Source organism: Seriola dumerili, unplaced genomic scaffold (genome assembly GCF_002260705.1).
Source record: "Seriola dumerili isolate Sdu_G_001 unplaced genomic scaffold, Sdu_1.0 BDQW01000025.1, whole genome shotgun sequence".
Lineage (NCBI taxonomy): Eukaryota > Metazoa > Chordata > Actinopteri > Carangiformes > Carangidae > Seriola > Seriola dumerili.
Window position 1 is genome coordinate 11161774 of NW_019174280.1, and position 25495 is coordinate 11187268.

Sequence of the window (25495 nt, forward strand, 5' to 3'; positions counted from 1 at the left end):
TTGTTCTGCCGGCGAGCAGGAAGGTTGACATTAATTTAAACTACTGCTGCCACTACTGCTCCTCCCTCCCCTCGTATCCCGGTAAATTTGGCGCTCCTGAGCGCGTGCGGCCGATTGCGCATGCCCAACTCAGAGTCGGCCTATTTCAAGACAATACGACATTTTGCTATTAAGATTTGAACAAACACGGGAAAAGCCAGAGTCTTGGTTCATATCCAAGAAAGCGATAAAATCTTTCTTTGATATCTTTATTGTATTTCCAGAAAAAATATTAACTTATGCTCTTTTGTTGAGAGTGAACATGTACTATCCAGGTCTAATCGGGTTAAGACTTCTAAGCAAGAGCTACACCATAAAATTACAATTTACAAATACCATGATTAAAATGTGACAGAATAATATGCTACAAATAAAAAAAAAGTGTCAATTCAGAGTTTGTTGGATAATCTTAGTTGCTTCAAGGACAACAGTGTAGAGAGCTAGTGTGTGCAAATAGATTGTTCTAACAATTTACGAGGTGTTCTTGAAGGCACCAGGACACCACAGCTTAGACTTGTTAAACGCGCGTTTTGCCTGGTTGTCCGCGCTAAACACTTTTTGTCAACAATTTTCATGAGTTACTTCTCCTCTGCGGAAAAGGAGAAGGAAACCAATGCATCTGGACGAAGTAAACAATTGCGGAATGGGTTGTTGGCATGCGAGGAAAGCGATGCTGAAACGCTTTCTGTGCTCGGCTACCTGTTTGTAGAGTGCCTGCTGGTGTTACAGATACAGATGTTTCTCAGTGATAAAACACGCAAGACCATGTCTTATCGTTTGGCGATAAAATGAGCCTTTGTGCTCGTCTAGACAAAGAACGTTAAATGCAGAAATGCAGTGACACTTCTACTTTTTGTGTGGATTTATGACACATAACTCAAAGGGCAAGCTGAGATAATATGTGCAATAAATCCGAGTTGTTCCTCAAGTTTCATTTTGAGTTTCTTAAATGGCAGCTTGCTGATAATGTCTTTCAATTTATTCAGAATAAGACATAAAAATCAGGAACAAGATGAACCTGTTTTTTTTAGCAACCCTCTTTTACAGATTAGTAATAACATAATTAATAACATAATTCTCCTGTCTGAGTTGTATTGCATAACTTCTGCATATTGTATATTATGGCAACTGGCTACCATGTATTATGATTATTTTGTTTTGGTTGAGTTCTCCATCCTCCCTGTGCCTAGACTGTACTCACTGAACCATTCATTGCAGGGAGGAGCGGGGTTAATACTTTATTTGTATAAATGTGTCTTCTCATTGTATTAGTTCCTCCATACGCGACCGTATTGTCCTGGTCACTTGTAATTATCATCGCCCCAGACCAGCCTATTGTCCCAGGGCAGTCATCATAATCGTGGCCTTATAAAGGGTCACACACACACACACACACACACACACACACACACACACACATGGTCATGGAGTGCAAATTTCACTATTTGATGCAACAGCGTGGACAGAGTGCTCACTCAAGTGAAGCTCTTAGAAAGAATAATAGAGACTTCCAGGAGTGGGCATGGGTTAAAAGAAATACTTGAAAGATATTTTTTCTTTGTATTATTATTCACACTGAGGCTGCACATTTTGAAACATGAAAAAATGTTGCTGTTAACTTAAATGCCACTACATCCAACTGCAGGCCCTGTAAATATAATGTATTGCATGGTTGCCTGGTTGCAATCACCTGTAGGATTCAAATCCTATACACACCTGTGTACACAAGCATTGTTCCAGCCATTTTTGCTTGGAAGAGGTGGTCCTTCTAATCTTTTCAAATCAAACTTTAATTATATAGCAGCTAGATTGCAATACAAGATGACCAAAAAGAGAAAAAGGTAGGTCAGTGAAAGAGATATAGCACCAAAATTAATCACTAAAGTCAGTTTTAATTCGTGTTAACAACAGGATTAAAAGTATGTAGTGATAAAAATAAAGTAAAACAAATCATTCTTCATATATATACTGTATTTCTGTATGGGTCTTTGGCTGTTTTCTACACAAGCCCTATGTGTGTCTTTTCCCTCGAGGGTAATATTAAAAACTACATCTTGTTATCTGAAACCAAATTGAAGGAAGGGAGTCAGGGTATGCAAATATCCTTATACTAGGATGAGCAGGAAGCCTGAGACCCATTGACTCTTAGCTGAGGACATTTGCATGGGCGCGATTGGACAGGTTAAGGGCAGGTATTGTGATGGCTGCCCCCTTTGCAAAGCTTTGTGTGCACAGGTTGGTTCATTTGAATGATTTTTAATGATGGCCCCTGGGCTTGAGATATCATCCCACCAGGCTTTCAAATCCAGAGCTGGGAAGGCCAAATGTGTATTGTTAATTGTCTGTGTGTGTGTCTGTGTCAATGTGTATGTAAAGGCCTGCGTTTGGAAAAGGCTGATCCCACATCAAACAGGTAGTGAATGTGATCCTGTATGGTTATGTGGTCAAATAAAACCACATGTTGAGCAATGGCAAATATCTGGTATTGTGTAAAACATGTATTTGATTTCTGTATTTTTATTGTTCTACAGTACATTACTTTACAGAAAACCAGCAATCATTTTTCAGGATCTTGTTTTTATTATTATAAATAAATCCTTGACATGGAAATTGTAAATCAGATGTAAAATTAACTTGAACAAATAACTATTACTATTGATTTAGTTTCAGAATTTTGTCTTTTATTACTTTGAACTTCACAACATGCCACTTTAAGGACCTCACATGTGTTTCTTCATTGACTATAGTTGTTTGGACCACCTAAGACTGCCAAGAGTGCGGGTTTTACATTTTCTCCAGGGGTGAGTTCCTCTTCCCATGATGCCCTGTGCCTTTGGCAAATTATGTAAAGCATTACCTCATACCCATTGCCAACTTTTTTGGGATGGACTTCACCCCTCACCCACTTGTACAAAGGCTTTGTCTTCTACAATTACACCAGGATTAATGTGTTTTCAGATTTACATGCTGTTGTTGACAGATTTACAGTCCTTTGCCTTTCACTTGACTCCATAGATACGACTACCATCCAATTGCAAACAAGCATTTTGTGACATCCAGAACTGAATATTGTTCTGTTACAAAAAAAAGTATGGTGGATACAAACCATGAAGTTTATTAATCATTCAGTAATATAATTTATACATCATTTAAACAAAGCAGCCATCCACTGATCCGCCCATTCTTCTAGCAATCTGTCCATCCATCTGTTTAATCCATCTAATCAGTCCAACATTAATTCTCTCAGAAACCCTTCTTGCTCATCACTGATTCACTGATTGGGCTTTCCATGAACTCTGTGGCCACATCGGCAGCACAGATTTGACCAGAGAGTGCTTTAAAGACATTCAAAGGAAACAAATGTTCAGCTCCTGTGTAGAGGTGTGAAAAATTGCACCTCAGCCTCCGTGCAGCACACAGCAAGTATTTAATTCATCTCTAAATTTGACTGCACAAAGAAAGAAGAGAGACTTAACAAATGAAAACAACAATCAAAGCATAAAAAAGGGGGAAAAAAATATTTATTTTATGTGCTAAAGACTTGGTTTGAGTAAAGTTATTGTTGGGTTTTGCAGGTTTGTGTTTTTTTTAAATACATATGGTTATGTAGGTTATGTTATATAAGGTATTTGTTGAGACTGTTTCTACTTCTTACTTAGGCAATATGTTCCATTTCCATTACAGATCAGGTGCTGTTTGCTACCTTTGGTTTTAAAATGTCCTAGAAACATTTCAGTGATGGAAAGGAAGAGTTCCCTCTGTGTCACCTGTGTGACCCTGTAAAAAGAGCATGTTTGTGTGTGTTTATTTGTATGTGTGTGTTCCATGTGTGCATGTGCAGTTGTTTATTTTGACATGTAGATGTGCAACCAAGACTTCAAAACGCAGGAAGTGGAATTTTAGAGGGGAAACCTCCACCCACTTAGACACACATGCACGCGCAGACACATACACACACAGTCTTAACCAAAGGTAAAACTTTGGGCACAGTAAATAATAAACTCCTTGACTAAACATCCCCTCCTGATATGAATGTTCCAACTCCTGTTCTTACTAACCTCTGTCAGTCTGCTCTTTGTCAAACTGCCGGTTGCAATATGAGCCATTCATTGTGAAAAGTTCTTTACAATTACCTAAGCAGACGTCTTTCTTTATTTTGCTCTATTTTTAGGCTGGGGAGACACGCCAAACCTCATATTTCATTTCACCATGCAGATGTGCAAGTGTACTTCACCTGCATCACTGGTATCAGATTATTGTCTGACATTTTGATCTTCTTCTCTTTCACTGGCACATGGGCTACTATAGATGAGATCAGGACAACACAATGTATTAGAAACCACGATTGCATCCACCTGCACACATATTTGTGAGTATAAAGTGCATGTATTTGCAAAGACTTATTTGCAGAAAAACAAGTGCACATGCTTGCAAATGCACAAGCACACACATTGTATTTCTTTCCCCTTTGTGGTAGATAGGCTATAGGTTTCTAGTGGTACAAAGATAGTAGGAAAAAATGATGTCACTCATTGGGTGCGTGTGTTTGTGTGAGGTGTTGAGTGTGGGCTCAGATGGGCTAGGCTCTAACCATAGGGCATAACCTTTGACAAAAAGTGGCTTAGACATTCACACCCCTAGACTATAGGTGGGTTTGAAAGCTGGTATGTGTATTTCATGCACTGCTTATGACCTCATGACAATTATTTTCTCAAACGTGCTGAGAACAAAAAAAAGCTGTTCATCACTTTGCCACTGCTCTTCTGTGGTATTGTGCATCCTCTCTCACATTAACAACACATGTTCACTAATATGAATTTTAACTACAACAGAACAGTGTTTGTGTGTAAGCAGGCTATTTGCCATCATCATTATCATCTCAGCCTTCATCATCATCACGAGGCTCACTGGGTTTTCAAGAACAGGACTAATGACAGATTAAGGTATTAACCCTTTACTGTTCCTTCTGTTCACACAACTTTCTTCCTGATATGGCCCTGGTGATTAATGATTGAATTATACGGAATATTATCGTTACCTTTTTATTTCCCTCCTAGTCATTCCGATAAACTGTGCATGTGTCTATTAGTGCTGATAATTATCAGGCATGCAAACGCCACCAAGGAGTCACTTTCTCTCTGTTGCAGACAGCGTGCAAAATGTGCTGCTTGTTTGGGAGATCTGATCCCAGGCCGCGTTGGTGGAACTGCAACAGGAAGTTACGTCAATGAAAAAAACCCAAAAACTTGCCTTGAAAGCAACTTTTTAAATTTTATTTTAATGACTAGACTTTTGGCCATCAAGCCAAAGACACAAATGTCACAAAATTTAAGAGTTAAAAAATACCTCTGATTTAATGTATCTGAGGCTGCAGAATTAAATCTGTCCTGCCTGCTGCCGTAACTTCACGCAGCAGCAGAAGCAGCAGCAGCAGTAGCAGTAGCAGTAATGGCAGCCGGGCGGTGAGACACATGTCACAACAGTCTGTGAGCCGAAAAACATTATCGCTGGGGCCGAGAGACGACACTTAAACAAAATGTCTCGGCACAGAAACGTCCGAGGTTATAACTACGATGAAGGTAGATAACTATTACTAAGTGTTGGTCACGGTTTTAACGTCATGGCAAGGCCTCGAACCGCTAAACTCGTTAGCCGCTAAGCTACAATCCATGTTATTGATTGTAGCTCTAGCAGCTAACAGGTAGCTAGTTTAGCTGGCAGGATAATGTTGGTGTCGTGTCACTTGGCACCTGGCACAAGATAAGTGGCAATATAATACTAGTATCTAGTTACATATTCAAGCTATTAGGCTAATGTTATACTTTTTAAACTCGATGTGATATTTCTAAAGCGAGTTAATATTGTAGCTAATGTTCTTGTTTACTAAAGTTAACGACAGCTACTTAGCTAGCTCGCTAACTTTCCAGTGTTTTGGTAGGAATGTTACAAGCTTGTAATTCATTGCTGGCTGTGGTATAGATACACCCCCCTGTCCAGATTTGTCAAATTCTACAGTCAAATAACTATAGAGAATCACTTCGTTCCCAATTTATTGTTTGTTATGCGTTCTGTGAAGTTGCTGACAAGGCAAAGTGACAGCTGTCACAAAGGGCTCTTTCTCTTTAGTACAGCTGCATTTCGTTCATGTGAATGTTTGTGTCAAGCACAGGAAAGGACACATTTGATGCTCTGGTATATTTTTTTCTAGACTTTGAAGATGATGACATGTATGGGCAGTCTGTGGATGATGACTACTGCTGTATATCACCAGCAACAGGTTGGTATCTGTGAATAATGGTGAACTAATGCCACCCTAACTGCAGACTGTGGCAACATGCAATGTATACATCAACAAGTATGTATGTTCGTAGATAAACAGCCAATATTAATACACCAGAATTAAATTTTTTCCATCAGTCAAAGAAAACAATGTCATCTTGCAATACATTAATGAAAAGAATGTGAGCATTTTAAGTGAATTTTAATTTGTAAAGATGATTTGATGAGATCAAATGTACATCATACAGCATTAGTTGAATATAAAGTTTAAATAGAGATGTTTTTGGTTTATTCAGCGAATCAGTTCATCTACTCGCGTCAAGAGAGGCAGCCACCAAAAGAAGAGCCTTTAGAAGAGGAAGAATATGAAGATGAAGATGTTCCTATGTCCCCTACCATCAGTCACAACCTTGACCCTCTTGATCAAGGTAATCTTTTTAAGTTCAGGCAACGTGATATTAGTGACAAATGTCAGAGATCATCTGACTTTTATCTTTGATTTTTGTGTATGAAAATTGAAAGACAGTAAGATCCTGTTGAATTAGTTGTTTTATTTTTACCCTATGTATTGTTCAATATTTAATCTGTTTCTGGATCACAAATACAATGCCTGTGACTAACCTGTGAATTGTACTTTGTAGCCAAGCTGTATTCTTGTCTGGATCATATGCGGACAGTGCTGGGAGATGCAGTGCCAGATTCAGTCCTCAGCCAGGCAGCCATAAAATATGGATTTGACCCACAGAGGGCACTGGATGCAGTCCTGTCTGAAGACACTAAAACAGCCCCTGTTAAAAGAAGTACCAATGAGGAGACAGCTTCGGTAGCAGGAGTTAGCCAAGAGAAAGCGCCACTTCCACAAAGAACCAAACGAGAGCCCGTGGCTGACAAAGGTACGCCTGGAGCAGATCAAAATTTGGTTTACAGTAGTTATATAATAAAGAATGTTTTTAACCAACACTCAAAATTATTAAGATATTTCACAGATAGTCATGATAAGTGTATTTTTCTTGTGATGTGGCTAGATAGATCTGATGAAATAAGATTAAGATCTGGAAGCTTGCCAGTCAAGAGGACTGCAAATACAAACTAGGAAGCTATCATTGCTTTGAGGAATGAAAGATAACAAGTATTGCCCACAGAATGCTTTGTGATGAGGCAACGAAGGTATTGATATTAAAGAGGATTCAGAGAAACACAAGAAGCGGACTGTTGCACAATAGATTGATAAGTCACTGAAATAGAATTTGGTGACATCTAATACTGGATCATGATATTTTTGACTGAATACCTGTGAGTTCTTCAAAAAATACTTGACCAAATGATCAAATATTATTAATAAGTATTGTGTACATGAAAACAAAACAGCAACTGTTCATTTCACACAAATGTGTGGGATGACACATTTAAGTCATGCAAATGTTTAACAAAGTGCCTTCTTTCTGTTTTTCCCCCCTCACATTTATGGTATGATTCATCTGGCCTCTTGTCTCTCCTCTTCGACACCTGCAATTGGCTTTCGTAAGGTAAGGAGCCTGCTTGTTTGCTTTTCACACAGACATTACATCCAAGGCACATAACCCCCAGCCCGATGGGTGCAAACATTCACAACCACGTACCCCAAATTTGCATGACCACTTATCTCAACATAAGGCTGACCTTGCGGTTAGCAGCTCTGAAAATCTAAATGTTATCCGTCAAAGTGTTGGTTCAGGTGTTAGCAGTCTAGCACAGCTCATGTCTGAACATGAGCAGAAGAGTAACGGGACAGCAGTAGTTGATAGAGGGCGAGGTTTGGGTGTTCCCCCATTAAGTGCTCTCGCCATAGGACCTAATTCACCTCCGTCCACTACGTCTAATCCAAATAGTCTTTCATTGGGAACGTTGGCATCTTTAAATATGTCCTCAGCATCTCACAGCTCAGCTCCCTCACTTCTCTCAGTTTCACTCAGTAGTCTGTCACTAAATTGCCCTAAACTAACAACTGCAGGCTCTTCTGTGGCTGCTCCCCCTGGGTTCGGGAATCTCACTTCTGTCCTCCAGAGCAATCCGCTCTTAGTGGGAGTTGGAACAGGAGGCAAAACCACAATGGCTGATCCTAAGGGAAGCCCATCATTGGCTGATTTAATCCAGGAACACTCAAACCACAGCCCAGCTATCAGTAACTATTTCCCTACTCCCCATAGTAGTGGAATTTCTGTAAAGTGTCAGGGTATGGCTGCACCAGCACAAACTTTCTCATTGTCTGAGCTAGCTTCACAGCACCAAAACAGGAGCTCGCATATTCAGTCTCAATCACAGAGCACTGAGCGACTGACAGATACACTTACCCTTTCTAAACCACCCAATATTACCGCTACATGCCAGGGTGGGACTGTCTCACTGTCACAGCAAGCCTTGCAGCATCAAACCAGCAGTTCCTTAGCTTCCCCTCAACCCGTCAACACTGAATCTACTGCAAATGCACTGAAACAACCACCTGGCCTTTCTGAGCTGCTCTCTTTGTCACATTTGGCTTCTGAACACAAAGGCAAAACCTCAACCACCTCATATGGGTTACAGTTCTCCCTCACTTCACTGCTGTCACCAGCAAAACCAGAGAGGGCGGGTGTGTTGGCAGAAAATACTTCAGAATGTGGCATCAAATGTAAGCTCGACCACAAATCGAACCACCAAAACTCCAGGCAACCTAATCTGGGCCAGACTATTGATTTGAGTGTACTCATGGCCCAGTCACATGGAGCGGGCCCTCGTCACTTCAACAACGACCTCCCTTCACTCTCTTGTCCAGCTTCAGGATCCTCGGCACAGGATTCGTCAGTTTTTGCAACACCTTCAGTATTTGCCGTTACTTTGTTGACTCAAAGCCGCAGACAACAGAAGATGACGAGAAATGTATTGAAGGGAAAAATAAGAAGTCAGAGGTCAGGAAGTGGATACCAGACCTTCCTCTGTAAATCGCAGGACAACTCCAAAGAACAGCTTACCCCACTTTCACCAATTGTACCATTCCGCTTTGACACGCCATCACCCGATGACATCGTCCGTGCTAATCAGCGAAAAGCTTTCACCAGGTAGACGAGTAAATAAAAAAACCCACTAAATTCAGCCACGTCCAGGTTGGTGCTAAATTGACTCACTTGGGATGAGAACCTCAGATCTTTGTGGTGGCCTCTACTCCACCAACTGAACTGAAGTCAAAAGAGATGCAGCTCTTAGGGTCATCAGCCCTAATGTGTCTTTCTAAGTACTGTGTCCCACAATCGGTCATGTGGAGTGAGGAAACTTTGGGACCAACAGATCAACACAATGACATGCTCGCTGCTGAACACTACTAAAAAATATCTGCTTGAAACAGTATTATCAAGGTAATTATGCATTTCTTACCGAGGCAAAGAGACAAATCTTATGTTGCTACTATAGACACAAAAATAATGTTTTAGTCAAACAGGACAAAGACCGAACTACTCAGAACCACTCTGGCAGCTTGAAATCAATTGCAGCTAATGTTTCAAAGGATTTTAGGAACTTTTAGAAAGATTTGTCCTCATTTTCTGTATATATTTTAAATTTTGAGTCTTATTTTTGTATGCTTAGATGGCCATTGGCTTTTAATTTTTGTATGACAGTAAAGTAGTGTAATCTTAGCCAGGGAAAATTAAAGTGTCTCTTCTGGCATGGCCTCTTTTTTTTCTAGCTTTGAGCTGCATGAACCCTCAAAAGAGAAAAAGAGGTTGATTTGGTTGCAGGTGTGCTGCAGCTATTGGAATATGGATCAGTTAACCATTGTACTGGTTTACTGCTGCCTGTGTTTGAGATCATGGGGTTGACTTTTTGCTTTAGAGGACACCTGGAGATTTTCCCATGAGAGAGCGAGAACACACACACACACACACACACACACACACACATAGATGCACACACACACACAGACAAGAGTGAACAGTTTTTATTATTTGATATTGACAAAATTAGTCTAATATGAGTGCAAGCACTGTGAATAAAGAAAGTACTGATTAATTCAAAATGAATGCCTTCACACCTGAGGTAAAGGTTTTTCTTTCCTTGCTTTTATGAGCTTTTAATATTACGATGTACAGATGGGTTTGATTTACACTGGGTGTGTCATCACACATTGCCAGAGGTTAATTTGTTCATTTTGAAATAAAGATGACTGAATTTATGTACTCTTGAGTGCGCCTATGTCTGGGCGTGTCCTCCTGGTGGGTGTGCGTTTGTCTGTCGGTGTCTAAAAAAACATAGTTTTGTGTTTAATGGATTCTACAGTTAAATCAGTACTTTTTTCCTTACTTGTTACAATCTAATATATAGGGTCACCGAATATGTACGACACCTGTTTGTTAAGAAAACGTCTATACTTAAGGATGAAGTACTTGTCATCAATGTAAAACCATTTAGGGGTTGAGTACAGGGCGTGACTATTATCTGAGAGAACTATTTAAGAAAGAAAACTGCATAATGTATCTGGTGCAGTGTTTGCACTTTTTAGGCAAGGCCAAAGTTTTTTAAGTCATCTCACATTTTTAGTGTGAGTCATTAGTATTGGTTTGAACGGATAAGAATGAACAAGGACCGCTTCAAGGCATGGCTGATAACATCTTGCACTAACAGCAACAACTGTAAGGTGCCCTGTTGTACACATGTGGTCGTGCAAACCATAGAAACTGGTGGTCCTACTCTTTTTGCCAGGTCACTTGTTCGTACTGTTGTTATGAGGCATGAGAAAAGGAAAAGAGCTAAAAGCAATATTTTCATATGGTTGAGTCATTTTCTTGCTCTGCCTTATGTGTCGGTCACACTTTTTGAGTTAAGAGGAAAGGTTTAGGTTAGATGTGTGTAAGCTTTATACAGGTGCAGAAAGGTGAGTGAAGTGGACCCCCAGGGTGTCAAACATAGACTGATGAGCCTGAGGGAAATGATTGACAATAAAGGGCACAAAGTGGAAATAATGACAAGTCAAACATTAGAAGTCAAACAGGTTTCTCAGTGTAATACTGGGAGGATAATGATGTTAAGAAACAATTAGGTATATTAGTGATGCTACAGTCTGCTTAGAGAGTGCATGATTTGCAGTAATTTTAGATTTTGCACTGAGGAAAATCTACAAACAATCACGTACCTTATTAACAAGTGGGTTTGTCCATGAACTGTTTTGTCCTTTTCTCTAAAGGCGAGCCAGTGTGTGGGTTTGAGCAGGAAGCTGCACTCTTGGAGAAAATGTCACCCCAAGCACACATCGACTCGACACAGCAGCCGATCATCTTACTCTGTGTCTCTTTTACACCACCTACGTAGGAAAATCTGATCATGTCTCTCAGCTTTCACAGCTTTGTCAGAGGCTTTGATAGATCAAATCATTTTGTGTCTTTACAGGCTCTGCATTTCTGCAAGGCGTACTTGTTGCACAAACATTGTTTTGTTGTGATGGAGTGCCAACGCTGGAAAATACCATTTTATTCATAGCAAGTGGTCAAAAGAAAACAAGTGCATATGGACATAGATGGCTTCAGTATGCTTTGTTGATGTTGAAGTGTGTTTAGAGGAAGAAAGGCTAAGAGAGACACAGGTCTTTATCTGAATGGAAAAAGCTTCATATTATAAGAAGCTTGCAGCAGGCATGCACATTGGCTTTTCGAGATCATTCTGGTTAATTTATTGTTCACTTGTTGGGCTGTTGTAGCTTGACCTGTGACAGCAGTAATGCTTTTGTGCAAATTGACAAACAAATCATTCAGATTCAAGTGTCATGCTTTGCTTGGCCTTTTCATGTCTGTGCTCCAAATCACTTTCTAGTTCACTCATTCACTTTCCCCAACGTAGTAAAAACTGAACATGTAGTAGTAGTAGGTTATTTACTAAATTCAGGTCATGGTCACTTTCTGAATCCTTACTTGGTGTAGGGCTGCACAGCTCTGTATATAATAACTTTTTACTACATTTTCCCCCCAAGATTTGCAGGGAAACTATTTATTACAGATTTTTTGCATTAGCTACATGGTCTACATTAAGACAGACAATATCATCCTAACGCACAGCACAACACTAAGGGTGCAAGTTAATATCCAACTCCTTTATAAACTTAATATTTATCACAGGACTGTACACAAAATATTGAAGCCTTGTCCAGAAAATGAAGGAGGATGACGCTGTCCATTGTCCTCCTCTAAACTCCAAAGGGTAAGCTCCTCCGGGCTGCGGGGGTTTTCTGATATTTTCGAGTCATTGTCGTGGGAATGAAATTACACAGAGGTGTGACTCAAAATTAAGATTTGAATATGAATAATCTTGCAGCCGTGCTATCCATGAAAATTTGCAGGTGTTTAGCTCCTTCCACGGTTTCCTCCATCATTACAGCTACAACCTTCCAGTATGATCACCAATGCCTTATGGGAAATGCAGTAAGATGTTAGTTAATCTTTAAGAATGAATATGGCAGAATCTTTGGCCTTTTATACCCTGTTTCTTGCCTCTTTGGAAACGCTGGATGTGTAGTCATGTCTGTCACTCAAAACAGGCACTGCTGGACTCGAAGCAAGCACTGAATGGGAAAGTGGGTGCGCCACAGAGTATCACTTTAAATAGGACGACATGTTTGTTTAATTATTTTAGTGAACAATATAAATCCAAACGTGCCTCGACATGACTGGTTATTGTGCTGAGGACTAGACATTAATCTCACTATAGTTCTGTTTTGATATACTGCTGTGTTTACAGACACAACAGTAGGTGAGAGTTCTCAGGTAGTTGGTATGACTCAAGTTGACTGCTGAGTAGGTAGTTGTAGAGGATGAGGAGATATAGCTTATGAAATGTTGAGGAGTGGTACTGACACTGTGTGTTTGTGTGTCTGAGTGCAACTCATCTTGAAAGTGGTCAGGTAGGTCTCTACTGAGGGCTTTTCCTTCAACCAGCACTCTCATTTCCTTTATAGTTGTTTTTCATTCATGTCTTCATCGAGTTTTCAAATGTGAATGAAGTCTAACTTCTATTTTGGTTCACAGGTATATCCATTAAGTTAGAGCAAAATCAAGCTATAATGTGCGAGGGAGTGCTAGAATGTAGCTTAACATATACCATGACAGGAGATTTTACTGTGTCCCCTCTGGTGAAAATCTCCTGTGCAGCAGCCTGGACTAAAAGCTGGAATTTAAATATTTGTTCTATTTGCACTATTAGTGGCACATTGTTTTCTACACTGTACCTGAAGATCCTTTGTGGCAGCCAGAGCAAGACGAAACTAATCTGAGAGAGAGCTAACTTTGACACAGTCATATCGGCCTAGACTCAGTCACAATACATGTTTTTCCCCTCGTTTTCCCCCAAGGTAGGACCATAATGATTTGAGTTAAGTCACACACAATTCTTGTCTTTCACAGCCTTTAGCGGCCTCAAGTGGTGGGGAGCCTCAAAATCTAAATTTCCTCTCCAGAATTCTCAATTTTAGTTGTGATGACCAGCTGTTCATAGAGTGTTCAATCAGTTTATTAACCATTGATTTGAGAGAGTGTTGTGCTTTCCTGAATATTCAGAGCATGTGCTCTTGACACTGTCAGACAGGGATAGAGACATTAGAAGACACTTGCATGTATTTGGACAAGGGGGGAGGGGGGGCGGGAGTGATATTTGCATATCCTGGGCGGACTCCTCTTATCCTGTGCTCAGTTGGGCCCTCAGGCCAAGGTGTACAGATGAGTCACTCACTCCTAGTCACTGTAAGGGTCCCCTATCAAAAGAAGTCCTGGATGGAAGGGGGCCAACTGTTTACCTGCCAGTCTAAACAGTGTAAAGAGATACTGCTCCGAGCCTCAGAACAACCTGTGCTGTGAAGCTATTCTCAGGCCGCCCCACTGTTAGTGCTGCCCCTAGGCTAGCCCAAAAAAAATTACCTGGCAAGTCGGTTGTTTGCAAAGGTATTACAGTGTTTTGACAGAGCAACATGTTCAGTAGTTAAAAAGGGGGTTGTTTATTGCTTAAGACCTTGGGGGAGTGTGGTTGGGCGCACCTGTCTGTTTCACCCCAGGTTAAAAATAAAGATTTTGCTGTTCCTCATTGCCCTATTATATAATTTAATCTAAATAGAGCATTAATCTCACAGCTAATGTTCCAAGTAAGTGGACTGCAAGCTGTAGGCTGGTGTCGGCTGTTTGACACAGGTGGTAGAAACCTACATGTCACTGTAGTAGGTGCAAAAAAAGACTCCAGCTGCAGGAAGAACCCAAATTCCCCAGAGTGCTTTTTCTCTCTCATGTTGCTGCCTTCTGCAGGACAGGGCAGCATCAGATGACACATATTGATGCAGATTTTCAGTGATAGTGTTAGAGATCTGTAACTGTTTTGAGGTCCATCTATTACAAGAACAGGTAGTTTTCAGATCTTTTCTAAAGTGCAGCTAGCAGTTTTCATAAACTATAACCCTTTTTAAAAAAAGAAAAAAAAAAGTATAGCTTTGATGATGCTCTACACTGGTTGTCCCCTTTTCGACCTTTTGGACACATGTTGATCACACTGTGGAAATAAACAGCGTACAAATGCCATTACTTTATAAAGAAAAAAAGGCTCTTCAGAGTGCAGTGAACTGCCTAGTTCATATATCACTGTTTCAGAATGAGAGGGACTTTTTCTGTAATGCAGAGACAGTCATCCAGAGAATACTTGGTTAGAGAAAGTCCATTAATAATGCTGTTGAATGACACCTCCTTTCCTCTCATTTTCCCTCAGGGTATTTTTTTTATGATGAATAAACTGCATGAAGCTCACAGAGGCACACAGAAATGATTAGTATAATGTTTAAAATGCATGCTAAAGCTATAGATATTATATATATGTATGCAGAAAGGGAGCAGTGTTTTTCTTGCTTGATGAAGGTTGAAGTGTTGAAATTTTATCAATGAGGAGTGTGTGGGCGTTTGTTTATCTGTTATCACACAAACTAAAAATATAAAAGGAAAACTGATGGAAATTACATTCTCTGACCAACATCAGCCTTTAAAGTTGTCACATCCATTATGGGGTATTTTAGTGTTGTGCGTGTCCTGTCGTGTTAATATATATATTGTCATGTATATACATGTATTATATGTATTTTAATCGATTGAGCGTGATGATACACACATTCACCTCCAGCTCCGCACTTTGCTGATGTGACACTTTTTCAAAAGATTCATTCCGCGAAATGCTTTGTCACGCTGCTCTATTTACGTGGAGACGGGAGGCAACGGCTACTTCTGAAATTAACCCTTTCTGAACCAGGATGACACTGCCACACACATGCACACGGTGTGCAGTTGGGTTGGCTGTGCAACCTGATCTAAATGAATCAGTCACAGGTTGATATGACTGGGACCGGTGGCCATTTGGGACGGGGATGACAAAGCAATGATATCAACAAGTCTCACTGCTGCAGAATATGAGAGTGCAACTGATTGCATCACATGCTCAGACTTCAGAATATCTATGTTATATGCCGGTAAGTGGCAACTATGACCAGAAAAATAGTCATAAGCAGTACATTGTAGTAATATCCTCTGGATGTCCTAACACCACACTGAATGCTATTGAATAAGCTGTTTTCTGTGTTTCATGTTATTTCCATGTGTTTTCTATTACTATCTAGCAGATGTAGGCAGTTTCACAACAAATGTGCTAGACTTAGTCATTTTAAAAGGAAAAGCTCAAATCTCTTCTTTAGACTCAGTCCACTGTCAACTCTAAACTGATTATTGAAAGTGTGAACTTTTACATCAACATGATCTTTATACAGGAATCCTGGTCTTGACAAATATGTGAAAAATACACTTGTGTACAGAGTGGGAGAGACCTTTCAGTCTTCTCCTGGCTATGAAAGATAGAAGAGACTGTTTACCAATACATATAAAACATTTATAGCTCTTTTTAAATAGGAAAAAATGTTATATCCTCTTGTCAGAGGCCACAGTGAGTCATGACTTCCATTATTTTTAAGCAAGTGTGCATTTTGTTCCTCTCTTCCTAGCTAAAAGCCGAGATGCGTCACACAATAAACTGGAGTCTGAGGTGGTACCCAAAGTGGCTCGAATGACTGTCTCTGGCAAGAAGCAGACCATGGGCTTTGATGTTCCCAGGTATCTAAAACACCTCTGCACTTTTGCTGTGATTGATTTTGGAAGCTGTATGCTGGCATAATTCTCATTTGTTGCAGAGAAGACAAAGAGTTGGGTTTCATCTGTGATTTTAAAAACTCGCCCACATTCTCTCCTCAGCACAGCGGAGAACGGCAGCGTCACTGCTTCGGTTCGCCGTGGCGGCAGTCCTGAAAACGCAAACGTGACGCCCGCCACAGAGGCCACCTCCAAACGTCCTGAGACCCCGTCTAAAGGCTCGAATGGAGACGAGCCCTCCCCAGTTCCCACCCCAGGCCGCAAGTCCCGTCAAGCACTCAATATCAAGGCTGAGCTAGAGAAGAGACAGGGGGGCAAACCTCTGTTAAATCTGGTAGTTATAGGTAGGAAGAAACAACATGACAACAACACCACTCATAAACCACCACAAAAAACACTTGTAACATAGAACTTTAATTCGGGATATAGCACATAAAGCGATTGGCACAATTACATACATACTTGTTTCCTACAGTGCACACAAGTTACAGTTAGATTCGCAGAGGAAGTGCTGTTTGCTTTGTTAAGCAACTTAAGTTTTTATTTTTTTGGGATTTTAAATATTTAGAAATATAGCAACTAAATATGTGTTTTTTGAGTTCCATTTTTTTTAAATGAAGTGCTTCTTGCATCATCCCCTGCAGAAACATTTCTTCAGCAGCTCTCCTTCCAAAATTTACTTACATTTCAAACAGTGTGCATGAGGTCCACACATTGCAACATGGCTGGTGTGAGGTGAAAAAAGAAAAAGAAGGAAATCAGCCCCCCCCCCCCCATATCCTTCATTTTGTGAATGCACACTGTATGCTCCTTACACTAGTTAAACCATTTACTATCTAATATTTAAATGTGATGTTTAATCTCCCCCTTTTGGTTTCCATGTTTGGTGTGAATATGTCTAAGCTTAATAGCAGCGAGTGAGTTGAACTGCAGACTAGCGCAGTTGCTTGATCATATTTTGCTCGTTCTCAGTTAGAATAAGTGACTAGGTAGTTTCAGAAGTGCAGATGATTCTAGTTTCCCACAGTCTGTGAAACCTTTCGTTTTACCATGGCCCGTCTCCCTTCCCCCTCTCACACTTAATCCTTGTTCCCATTTCTGTCTACCTCCTTCCACTTGTGCAATTCTGCTTCTGTGGCTTCCCTTCTCCATGTCTTATGTTCTCTCTTTCTCTACCTGTCTTATCACTCTTGCTACAGTCTTCCTGTCTGTGCCAGTCTGTCCCCATCTCTCCCTGGTGTCGTCCCACCCCTCCTCCAAGTCCTGTTTCTCTGTCGCTTCCTTTCTTTTTGCATCCTTAAACGTTTGACATTATTACATTATTCCCTCCTTCTCTGCAGGTCATGTGGATGCAGGTAAAAGTACGCTGATGGGCCACCTGCTTTATCTGCTGGGCAACGTCAACAAACGTACCATGCACAAGTACGAGCAGGAGTCAAAGAAGGCGGGCAAGGCCTCCTTCGCCTACGCTTGGGTGCTGGATGAAACTGGCGAGGAGAGAGACAGGTACATTTTGAACGTGAAGCTACGAAAATACGCATGGACAAAAATTCTGTCTGCGCAGGTCAGGTGTGGTTGCAGATAGACAAGGACACTTGTGAAGTGCAGATGCTTACGAATCTGTCTCCTCCGTCCGTCTGCTTCTGGTTGATAACAAACAAGCCTGAGTCAAAAGTTTTGTCCAATTGCTGGTGTCCCAGTACTAGTGATGGGGCGTCGATATAACATAATCTTGTCCAGGATGTGATCTGGACAAAAATGCTTTCTCATTGGAATGACTAAAACTTTCCTGCATTAGCTGGAATGTGTTTTGCTTTTTGACACAGAAAATAGGTTATTGTTGAAATCATGTCTGCATTTGCCCCCTCTCTGTTGTTGTCACCAGACTGAAACGGAAGCGAAATATGCCAGAAACAGAAAGTGATTCGGGTGGGAATCCGTATTTACTTATCAGTAACTTCTGAAGTGTGCGTAATACAGCGACAGTCTGAGAGCCTCGCCCACTAGAAGACGTTGCTCTTGAACTGAAATTGACCGGGGCTCTAAATCCACATCCTTTTCCTGGTCCAACTACTCCGTACACGAGATTGTTCTATTTACAGTATTTCTCCACTTAGTTTTACTTTTACCGCACACGCTATTGATGATTTTTATCAACTGGGTCATATAGTTGGAAAAAAAAAAAAAAAAAAAAAATTAATTATTTGTGTTTTCTACAGAGGTGTGACAATGGATGTAGGCATGACCAAGTTTGAGACGAACTCTAAGGTGGTGACCTTAATGGATGCGCCTGGACACAAAGACTTCATCCCCAACATGATCACAGGAGCTGCACAGGTAGACCATGTAAAAGTCTTCAAGCAACATGTGCTATTCACAAACATTAAACTAAGTGATGGACATGGGCCACATGAGTGTTTGAAAGTGCAGTAATGGTACTTGCCTTGCTCATTTTGGTTTAAGTCACAAATGATTTTTGAGTGATTTAGAAGACTCAGTATTTCCTTTTTTATTAATTAATTAATACTTTTTTTTTTTTTAACCACTCATATGATTAAATTGTTGCAGCAACACAAGAAATAGGCCGAGCAGCATATAGATACATAGGAGAAAAAACATCTATCAAACTATAGTAATATTAAGTTAAATATAGTTAAACATAAAGTTGAAATATAGCAAAGTGCAATTTACATAAGAGGTGAATCATAAATTATAATATAGTATTAGAGAAGGTGAAATGGATAGAATCCTCTATCACAGTTTATGTAATTTAATAATGCAACATTTACATATTGTTAATATAGAATAGTCTGTCAAGGAACTGAACAGAGAATATTGATTTTTACTCAAAATATTAAGATTCTTCCAGTAGCTCTGAATATATCAGTAAGCTGCATTTGTGGCTTAACCACCATAAGATCTTAACTGCTCCTTGATGTGACATTAAGCTTTTCTCTAACTTTGCAAATCTCACCTCTGATTAAAATCCTTTCCGTTCCTCACTATACCCTTAGCTTGCCACACCCGTTAGTGTGATTTCAAATAACTTTCGTGGTTTGGGTGTTGGTGTCAGGAGGTGTATTTGCCGGCATGGGTGTGTTTGTCTGTCCCTTTTTTTTGGGGCTCTAATGTAATTTCTCTTTTTACCATATGACTGTCTTCACGTTCAGCCTCTTCATGTAGTGACTAAGGGGTTTCTGTTGTAAGCAAATTAAGGTGTCAGTCAGACACGTACTCTGAAGGTTAAGAGGATGTTTGTCAGCCAGAAATTAGCCAGTACAGCATTTTTTCATTAAATTAAAAAGAGCTGAATTACAATATTTCTATATTGCTGCATGTTTGATATATTTGACTGTATTTTTTCTTTCTAATACATAAAGCAAACAAGCAAATTTGATGCATGATTTCCAATAAATATTTACAATTTTATTGAAATATGAACAGTAAATTATATGTATTGTATGTCTTGTGCACAATTTGTCTTTTTTAGTTATTTCATGCTTTCTAACATTATAGACACTGCTCTTAACACTGCTCTTTTTAACAGGTGTCTCATTTTGCACGTGTATGTTCAAACATCAGGATTCAGTTATGAAATTACCTACTGAGTAGGGTTAGTGGTTATGATAGTGGTTATGATACTCACATCTGCATCAACACAAATGGATGCATGTGGGTCTTATCTTTCCTCTGGGTTCTGTCTCCAGGCCGATGTGGCCGTGCTTGTGGTGGATGCCAGCAGAGGAGAGTTTGAGGCGGGCTTCGAGGCCGGGGGTCAGACCAGAGAGCATGCCCTGCTGGTGCGTTCGCTGGGCGTCACTCAGCTCGCTGTGGCCGTCAACAAGATGGACCAGGTCAGATCCACCGCACATTAGTGACACACAGTTGGGATGACTTTCTTTTGCTAGCGCTGTTGACCACAAATATTGTGGTGTATCAGATACAAACAATATTATTCTCATAAAGTGGCAAAGTGGTGTTTCATTTTCACAAATACACATGAATCCTGGCTCCACGGGGACATGTAATTAAAAATCATCTGAAAGTAGTTTGGTACTTTTTAAAAATCTGATAATTTTTAATGAAAGTTGTAGAAGCTGAAAGTGCAGAGCATTAAGAACATGGGGGTTAAAATCGAGTCATCGAGAATTTGTATTGTTTTTAATCAGAGTTCATTAATCAGCACCACACAGTGTTTCTGTCAGGAGAGAAGGCAACCTTAGGGAACTATGTGCGTGTGATTTGTATTTTTGTGTTGTTTGTTTCCTACAATAACTGGCATATCGCTGACACATTTCCTTTTCAAAGCCGTGCTGAAGGGGAAACTTTCGCTCTGTGTACTTTTTCTTTTTCCTCTATGTGCGTGTATAAATCAGGTAAACTGGCAACAAGAGCGTTTCCAAGAAATCATCTCCAAACTTGGCCATTTCCTCAAGCAGGCGGGATTCAAGGTGAGTTGGCACTAACTCGCTCGACATCTTGACGTCTTACAATATTAAACCCTTCATCAGTGTCAGTGTATTAGCTGTTGTTTTATACAGAGGGCTCCAAAAGTCTGACTTATTTTGGCTAAGAGGAAGTATTTCCGACTTTAGGAATTTGAAACTGGTGTTTATCTGTTTCTGCAGGAGTCTGATGTTTTCTACATCCCCACCAGCGGCCTGTCAGGAGAAAACCTCGCCACCAGGAGTTCAGTTTCACAGCTCACCTCCTGGTACTCTGGTCCCAGCCTGCTGGAGCAGATTGGTAATGTACACTGGCATGCATCATCCTGCCCGAAGCGTTTACTCCCTTTTGACTGCATTTCTGCCATTTTTCATCATGGGTTTCTTGCAAATGTGTGAAGAAACAACACAAGAGTCACTCATAGGTTTTTGTGCATGTGCAAAGAAAATCTGCCAATAATTATTCCAACTCACGCAGATCTTTTGAGTATCAGTTATTTACCTTTTCAAATACAGTTTGCTACTCAAAACACAGATTTTCAATGAAACAACTCTTCTAAATGACTTACTGTAGCACAAAATGACTTGGATAACAAAGAAGAAATTAATTACAGTTTCTTCATAGTTTTACTTACACTCTATAGAGCACCGTCACTTCTATTAAAGTGCTGATCATCTGGACTCATGTCCAGTAAGATGACTATATAGTGTTATTCATCCAGTACCAGTGAAAATGATTCATCACCCCGGTCACCAGACCTCTCACGATATTCACTAGCCTTTCCTCTTTTTTTGTCTTCTGTGTTTTTCTTCTCCTCTAAAGATGCCCTCAAATCTCCTCAGAGATCTGTAGACAAACCTTTCAGACTGTGTGTCTCAGATGTGTTCAAAGGTAAAGTCAGCGATTTATACTTTCATACTGTGCAAGATTTTGTTCCTGTCCTATTTCATTTCTCTTTTTTAAATTAAAGAGGTTGCTGATGTTGTGTTCTCTCCTCTCAGACCAGGGTTCAGGCTTCTGTGTAACAGGGAAGATCGAGGCAGGTTACATTCAGACTGGGGACAGAATACTGGCTATGCCTCCTAATGAAACCTGCACTGTCAAAGGTACGCACTGGTGTGTCTTTGCTGCCATTGTGCTATTGTGGCTGACTTTGGTACTTCAAGCAAAAAAGACAACACACACTGCACAAAATCATAAAACATTTGAATTTGTTAAAAAAAAATTTTTAGTTTAAAGTAACTAAGGGCAAACAGCATTATAATGTGTCTCCACGGAGGACGCTAACCTAGGACTAAGCTATGCTAAAATAAAAGTCTCTTGTCCTGTCACTGTCAGATTAAAACACACCTGCATTTGAGTAATGGATGACTACTGAGTGAGTGGTAAACACTGCCATCCAGTGGAAACTAGTTTACTTACACTCTGTTTGCACTACAGGAATTACTCTACACGACGAGGCTCTGGACTGGGCTGCAGCAGGAGACCATGTCAGCCTGACAGTCACCGGCATGGACATCATCAAGATCAAGTAAACAAGTGACATATGACAAATGACAGTGTATTAATTAAAGGAAAAAACAACCTTCCACTGTGGTTCAGCTTTGGTCTTAGTCAGTTGTTGCACAGGATTGTATGGATGCTAGTCCAATTATAAATAAAGGCATACACCTTTACAAGACATCAGTAAATGCAGTAAAACCTGTTGTGCTCTCAATACCCCTTGCTGATGATGTGATCCGGTGTTTTCATTATGCCTAGATTTTATTTATGTGTTACATTTTCTGATACCTGCTTCCTTCCAGTGTGGGCTGTGTGTTCTGTGATCCTAAGGAGCCTATTCGAGTCTGTACTCGATTCAGAGCCCGAATCCTCCTCTTCAACATCGAGGTCCCCATCACACAAGGCTTCCCAGTAAGTGCAGGCAAACAGACTCTGACACTCGTACTACTGAGACCTTTTCATGATAACTGCGTGTACTCTACTTTCTGTTTTGTTGTATGTAAATGTTTATTAACTGTGATACTGTTTCTGTGTGTGCTCGGTGTAGATATTGTTGCATTACCAGACAGTCAGTGAGCCGGCCACCATTAGGAAACTGGTTAGCGTTCTACACAAGAGCAGCGGTGAAGTCCTCAAGAAGAAACCAAAGTGAGTTTATAAATACATACATCAATTCCCAAAGCACTGAAGCTGTGGCTGGGAACTGTGAAGCGTAGAATAAATTTACCTAAAACAACTTTAAATTGCTGACGTGCTGCTTTACAGTGCTTTATATCATCATGTGTAAAGTGCTGTAGCTTTCTCAGTGAAGCTGTCTTGCTTCAAAACATGACACCAGAGCGGCATCACCGCCATCAAACCATATAGAACAGCTGATTGTAATTTTCCAAGAAATGCTTCATATTACTCGTATTACTTACTCTATTAAATACAATACATAAGACAGAATCCGTTGTTTTTCCTGTAAAGGTGTTTGAGTAAGGGTATGAACGCCATTGTGGAGATCCAGACCCAGAGGCCGGTGTCATTAGAGCTGTACAAGGACTACAAGGAACTGGGCCGCTTCATGCTGCGATACGTAGGCTCCACCATTGCTGCTGGTGTTGTCACTGAGGTAAAGTGCAACTAACATTAGGCCCGAGTCAAAACAACATATAGATTGTGTGTTACTGCATAAAAAAATGAGTTGATGTTCTAAACTACTATCCTGTTCTGTATACTGTACATTTCTCTTCTACTCAAGCATTTAGGCCTGTTCAACCCTGTGGAAGAACTGACACTAGATGACACCAACTGTAGATTTGTTTTTTCCTTTCTTAGATAAAGTGTCCTTCGTAAGTTTCTTTTTATTTCTCCTCACCGCAGATCAAAGAATGAAGACCCATTTCCATCAACACAGAGCCGGTCAGGGCTTGCTCTGGAGACTGCATGCAGCCAGAGACAAAGTGCAATTCCTCAAAGAGATGTCACTCATGGACCCAGAGCATCACAACTATCCATCCATCACTCCATCCAATGCAGTAGCTGCTTCACCTGACCGCTCCCGGCAACACTGACTGCACAGATACCGACCATTTGGCGAGATGCCTGATATCCTGACACAGTGATGCTGAGCACCCAGCTACCCCCCGCTTCAAATTCACTTCAAACCATTCACCTGTCAGTAAAACCTTATTGCTCTCAAATCTCTTGTTTGATCAAGCCAAGTCAATAATACAATCAGACTCTGGAAGACGATGCTACCACGCTGAGATTTCCACAGTGGTTCATTTCACTGTTCTCTCCTCGAAGGAGCTATGGCTGGTCATGAATTCTGACTTAAAGATTTTGAAACCTGATGTAGATCAGCTGTGGTATTAAGATGACATTTGCTTTCTGCTGTATTTAAAGAGTGAAAGAACAAGTCCACATTTCTCCCTTACTGTATGTAAAACCTAATATGAGGAATGAGGATTCTGCATCCTGTTTACATCACAACTTTTATCCATAATAAGGCTCTTCTAATCAAAACTGCTGACCTGAAGTAACTAATTTTAAATTTAGACAGAAATGAAAGAATGTGGCGTTATGTCATGTGGGAGTTGAGGGCAAAATGTTTATTTTTACTTTTATTTTTTTACCATTAATATGTCTGCATCTCAAATTACATAGCTAACGGGACATGGTCTACAAAGACATTTAAATGTGTACTCTAATTAAGATAGAGTAGTTTGAGAACAAAAAAGGGAAACTTAAATTTCCACTTCCATTTGGAGAAAGAGACAGAATTCTCATTTATAGAGATAATTACTTGAAATGCTTCTGCAAAGGAGATGTTCAGTAAAGCAGCAAAATGCTTTTAGAAGGGCTTTTTTTTATTTTAATTTCTTACAAAAGAAAGACTCAGCTGAATGGAGGTGGGAGGTTGTCGATGGAGCTGTATTTCTGTTTCTCCATGTGTGAAAAAAGATGATGCAAAATGAACATGACATCAGTAATCTGTGGTTTTGACTTTTGATTTCAGTAGTTTGAAGTGTCCACTCTGAAAATCCTTTTAAAAGCTTGGTGACGGGTTTAAACTGGGGCTTTCAATGTTGAAAATACGCATCTGAAAGTACGTAGGAAGCGCGAGAATCAAGACGTGATCGTTTTCCCGTCAAGTTTGACAGTGACACAGCTGGGGTTGCTCCCACTGGAGTGGAAAGCACCACAAAAACCAAGGAAATTTTTTCTTAGTTAAAGTTGTGTGAGAAAGATGGGAAAGATCAGAGGAGATTGGGGTTTAATGTACAGCGAAAGTAAATGGATCTCAGGATAGACGCTGTAAGCCTTTATTGGACAGCACAGACATTAAATGAACAAAGTAGTAAAGAGGGGTAAAAATACATAAAGTCAGATACAGATGTGTACCATGACAGATAATGTGTTTGCGATTGTGAGAGTTTCCTGGATGCGGCCTTTTCTCAGATAACACTTTGGTGGCTGTCAGCTATAAAAATGTTTGACAAAGGTGCTGTGAGATGAAGTGTCTGATTAACAGTGAGCAACTTCTTTAGTACCTGTATGCAAACACAGAAAAGTGTGTGTGCATG

At 40.3% G+C, this 25495-nt stretch overlaps 1 protein-coding gene across 2 annotated transcripts; it reads left to right on the forward strand.

Moving 5' to 3' along the window:
• Positions 1-5448: 5448 nt before the first annotated feature.
• Positions 5449-24901, forward strand: hbs1l (HBS1 like translational GTPase). Of its 2 annotated transcripts, XM_022765623.1 has the most exons (18): positions 5450-5618; positions 6248-6316; positions 6615-6746; positions 6960-7211; positions 16331-16439; positions 16578-16819; positions 17816-17981; positions 18695-18812; positions 20183-20329; positions 20852-20926; positions 21104-21221; positions 21744-21812; positions 21923-22027; positions 22362-22452; positions 22727-22835; positions 22972-23072; positions 23394-23538; positions 23790-24901. In XM_022765623.1, exons 1-18 carry the CDS (start codon positions 5576-5578, stop codon positions 23799-23801), a joined length of 2103 nt encoding a protein of 700 aa, XP_022621344.1. In that variant the 5' UTR covers positions 5450-5575; the 3' UTR covers positions 23802-24901. The 2 variants fall into 2 exon arrangements, with proteins under 2 accessions (XP_022621354.1, XP_022621344.1); XM_022765633.1 differs by lacking the exons at positions 16331-16439; positions 16578-16819; positions 17816-17981; ... (9 more) ...; positions 23394-23538; positions 23790-24901 and adding an exon at positions 7850-10482 and having other exon boundaries at positions 5449-5618.
• Positions 24902-25495: the final 594 nt, after the last annotated feature.

Coding starts and splice junctions, on each gene's coding strand:
- hbs1l (XM_022765623.1), top strand. CDS start 5,576: ATGTCTCGGCACAGAAACGTCCGAGGTTATAACTACGATGAAG. Junction 22,028..22,361: donor TGAAACCTGCACTGTCAAAG/GTACGCACTGGT, acceptor TTTGCACTACAG/GAATTACTCTACACGACGAG. Junction 22,453..22,726: donor ATGGACATCATCAAGATCAA/GTAAACAAGTGA, acceptor GCTTCCTTCCAG/TGTGGGCTGTGTGTTCTGTG.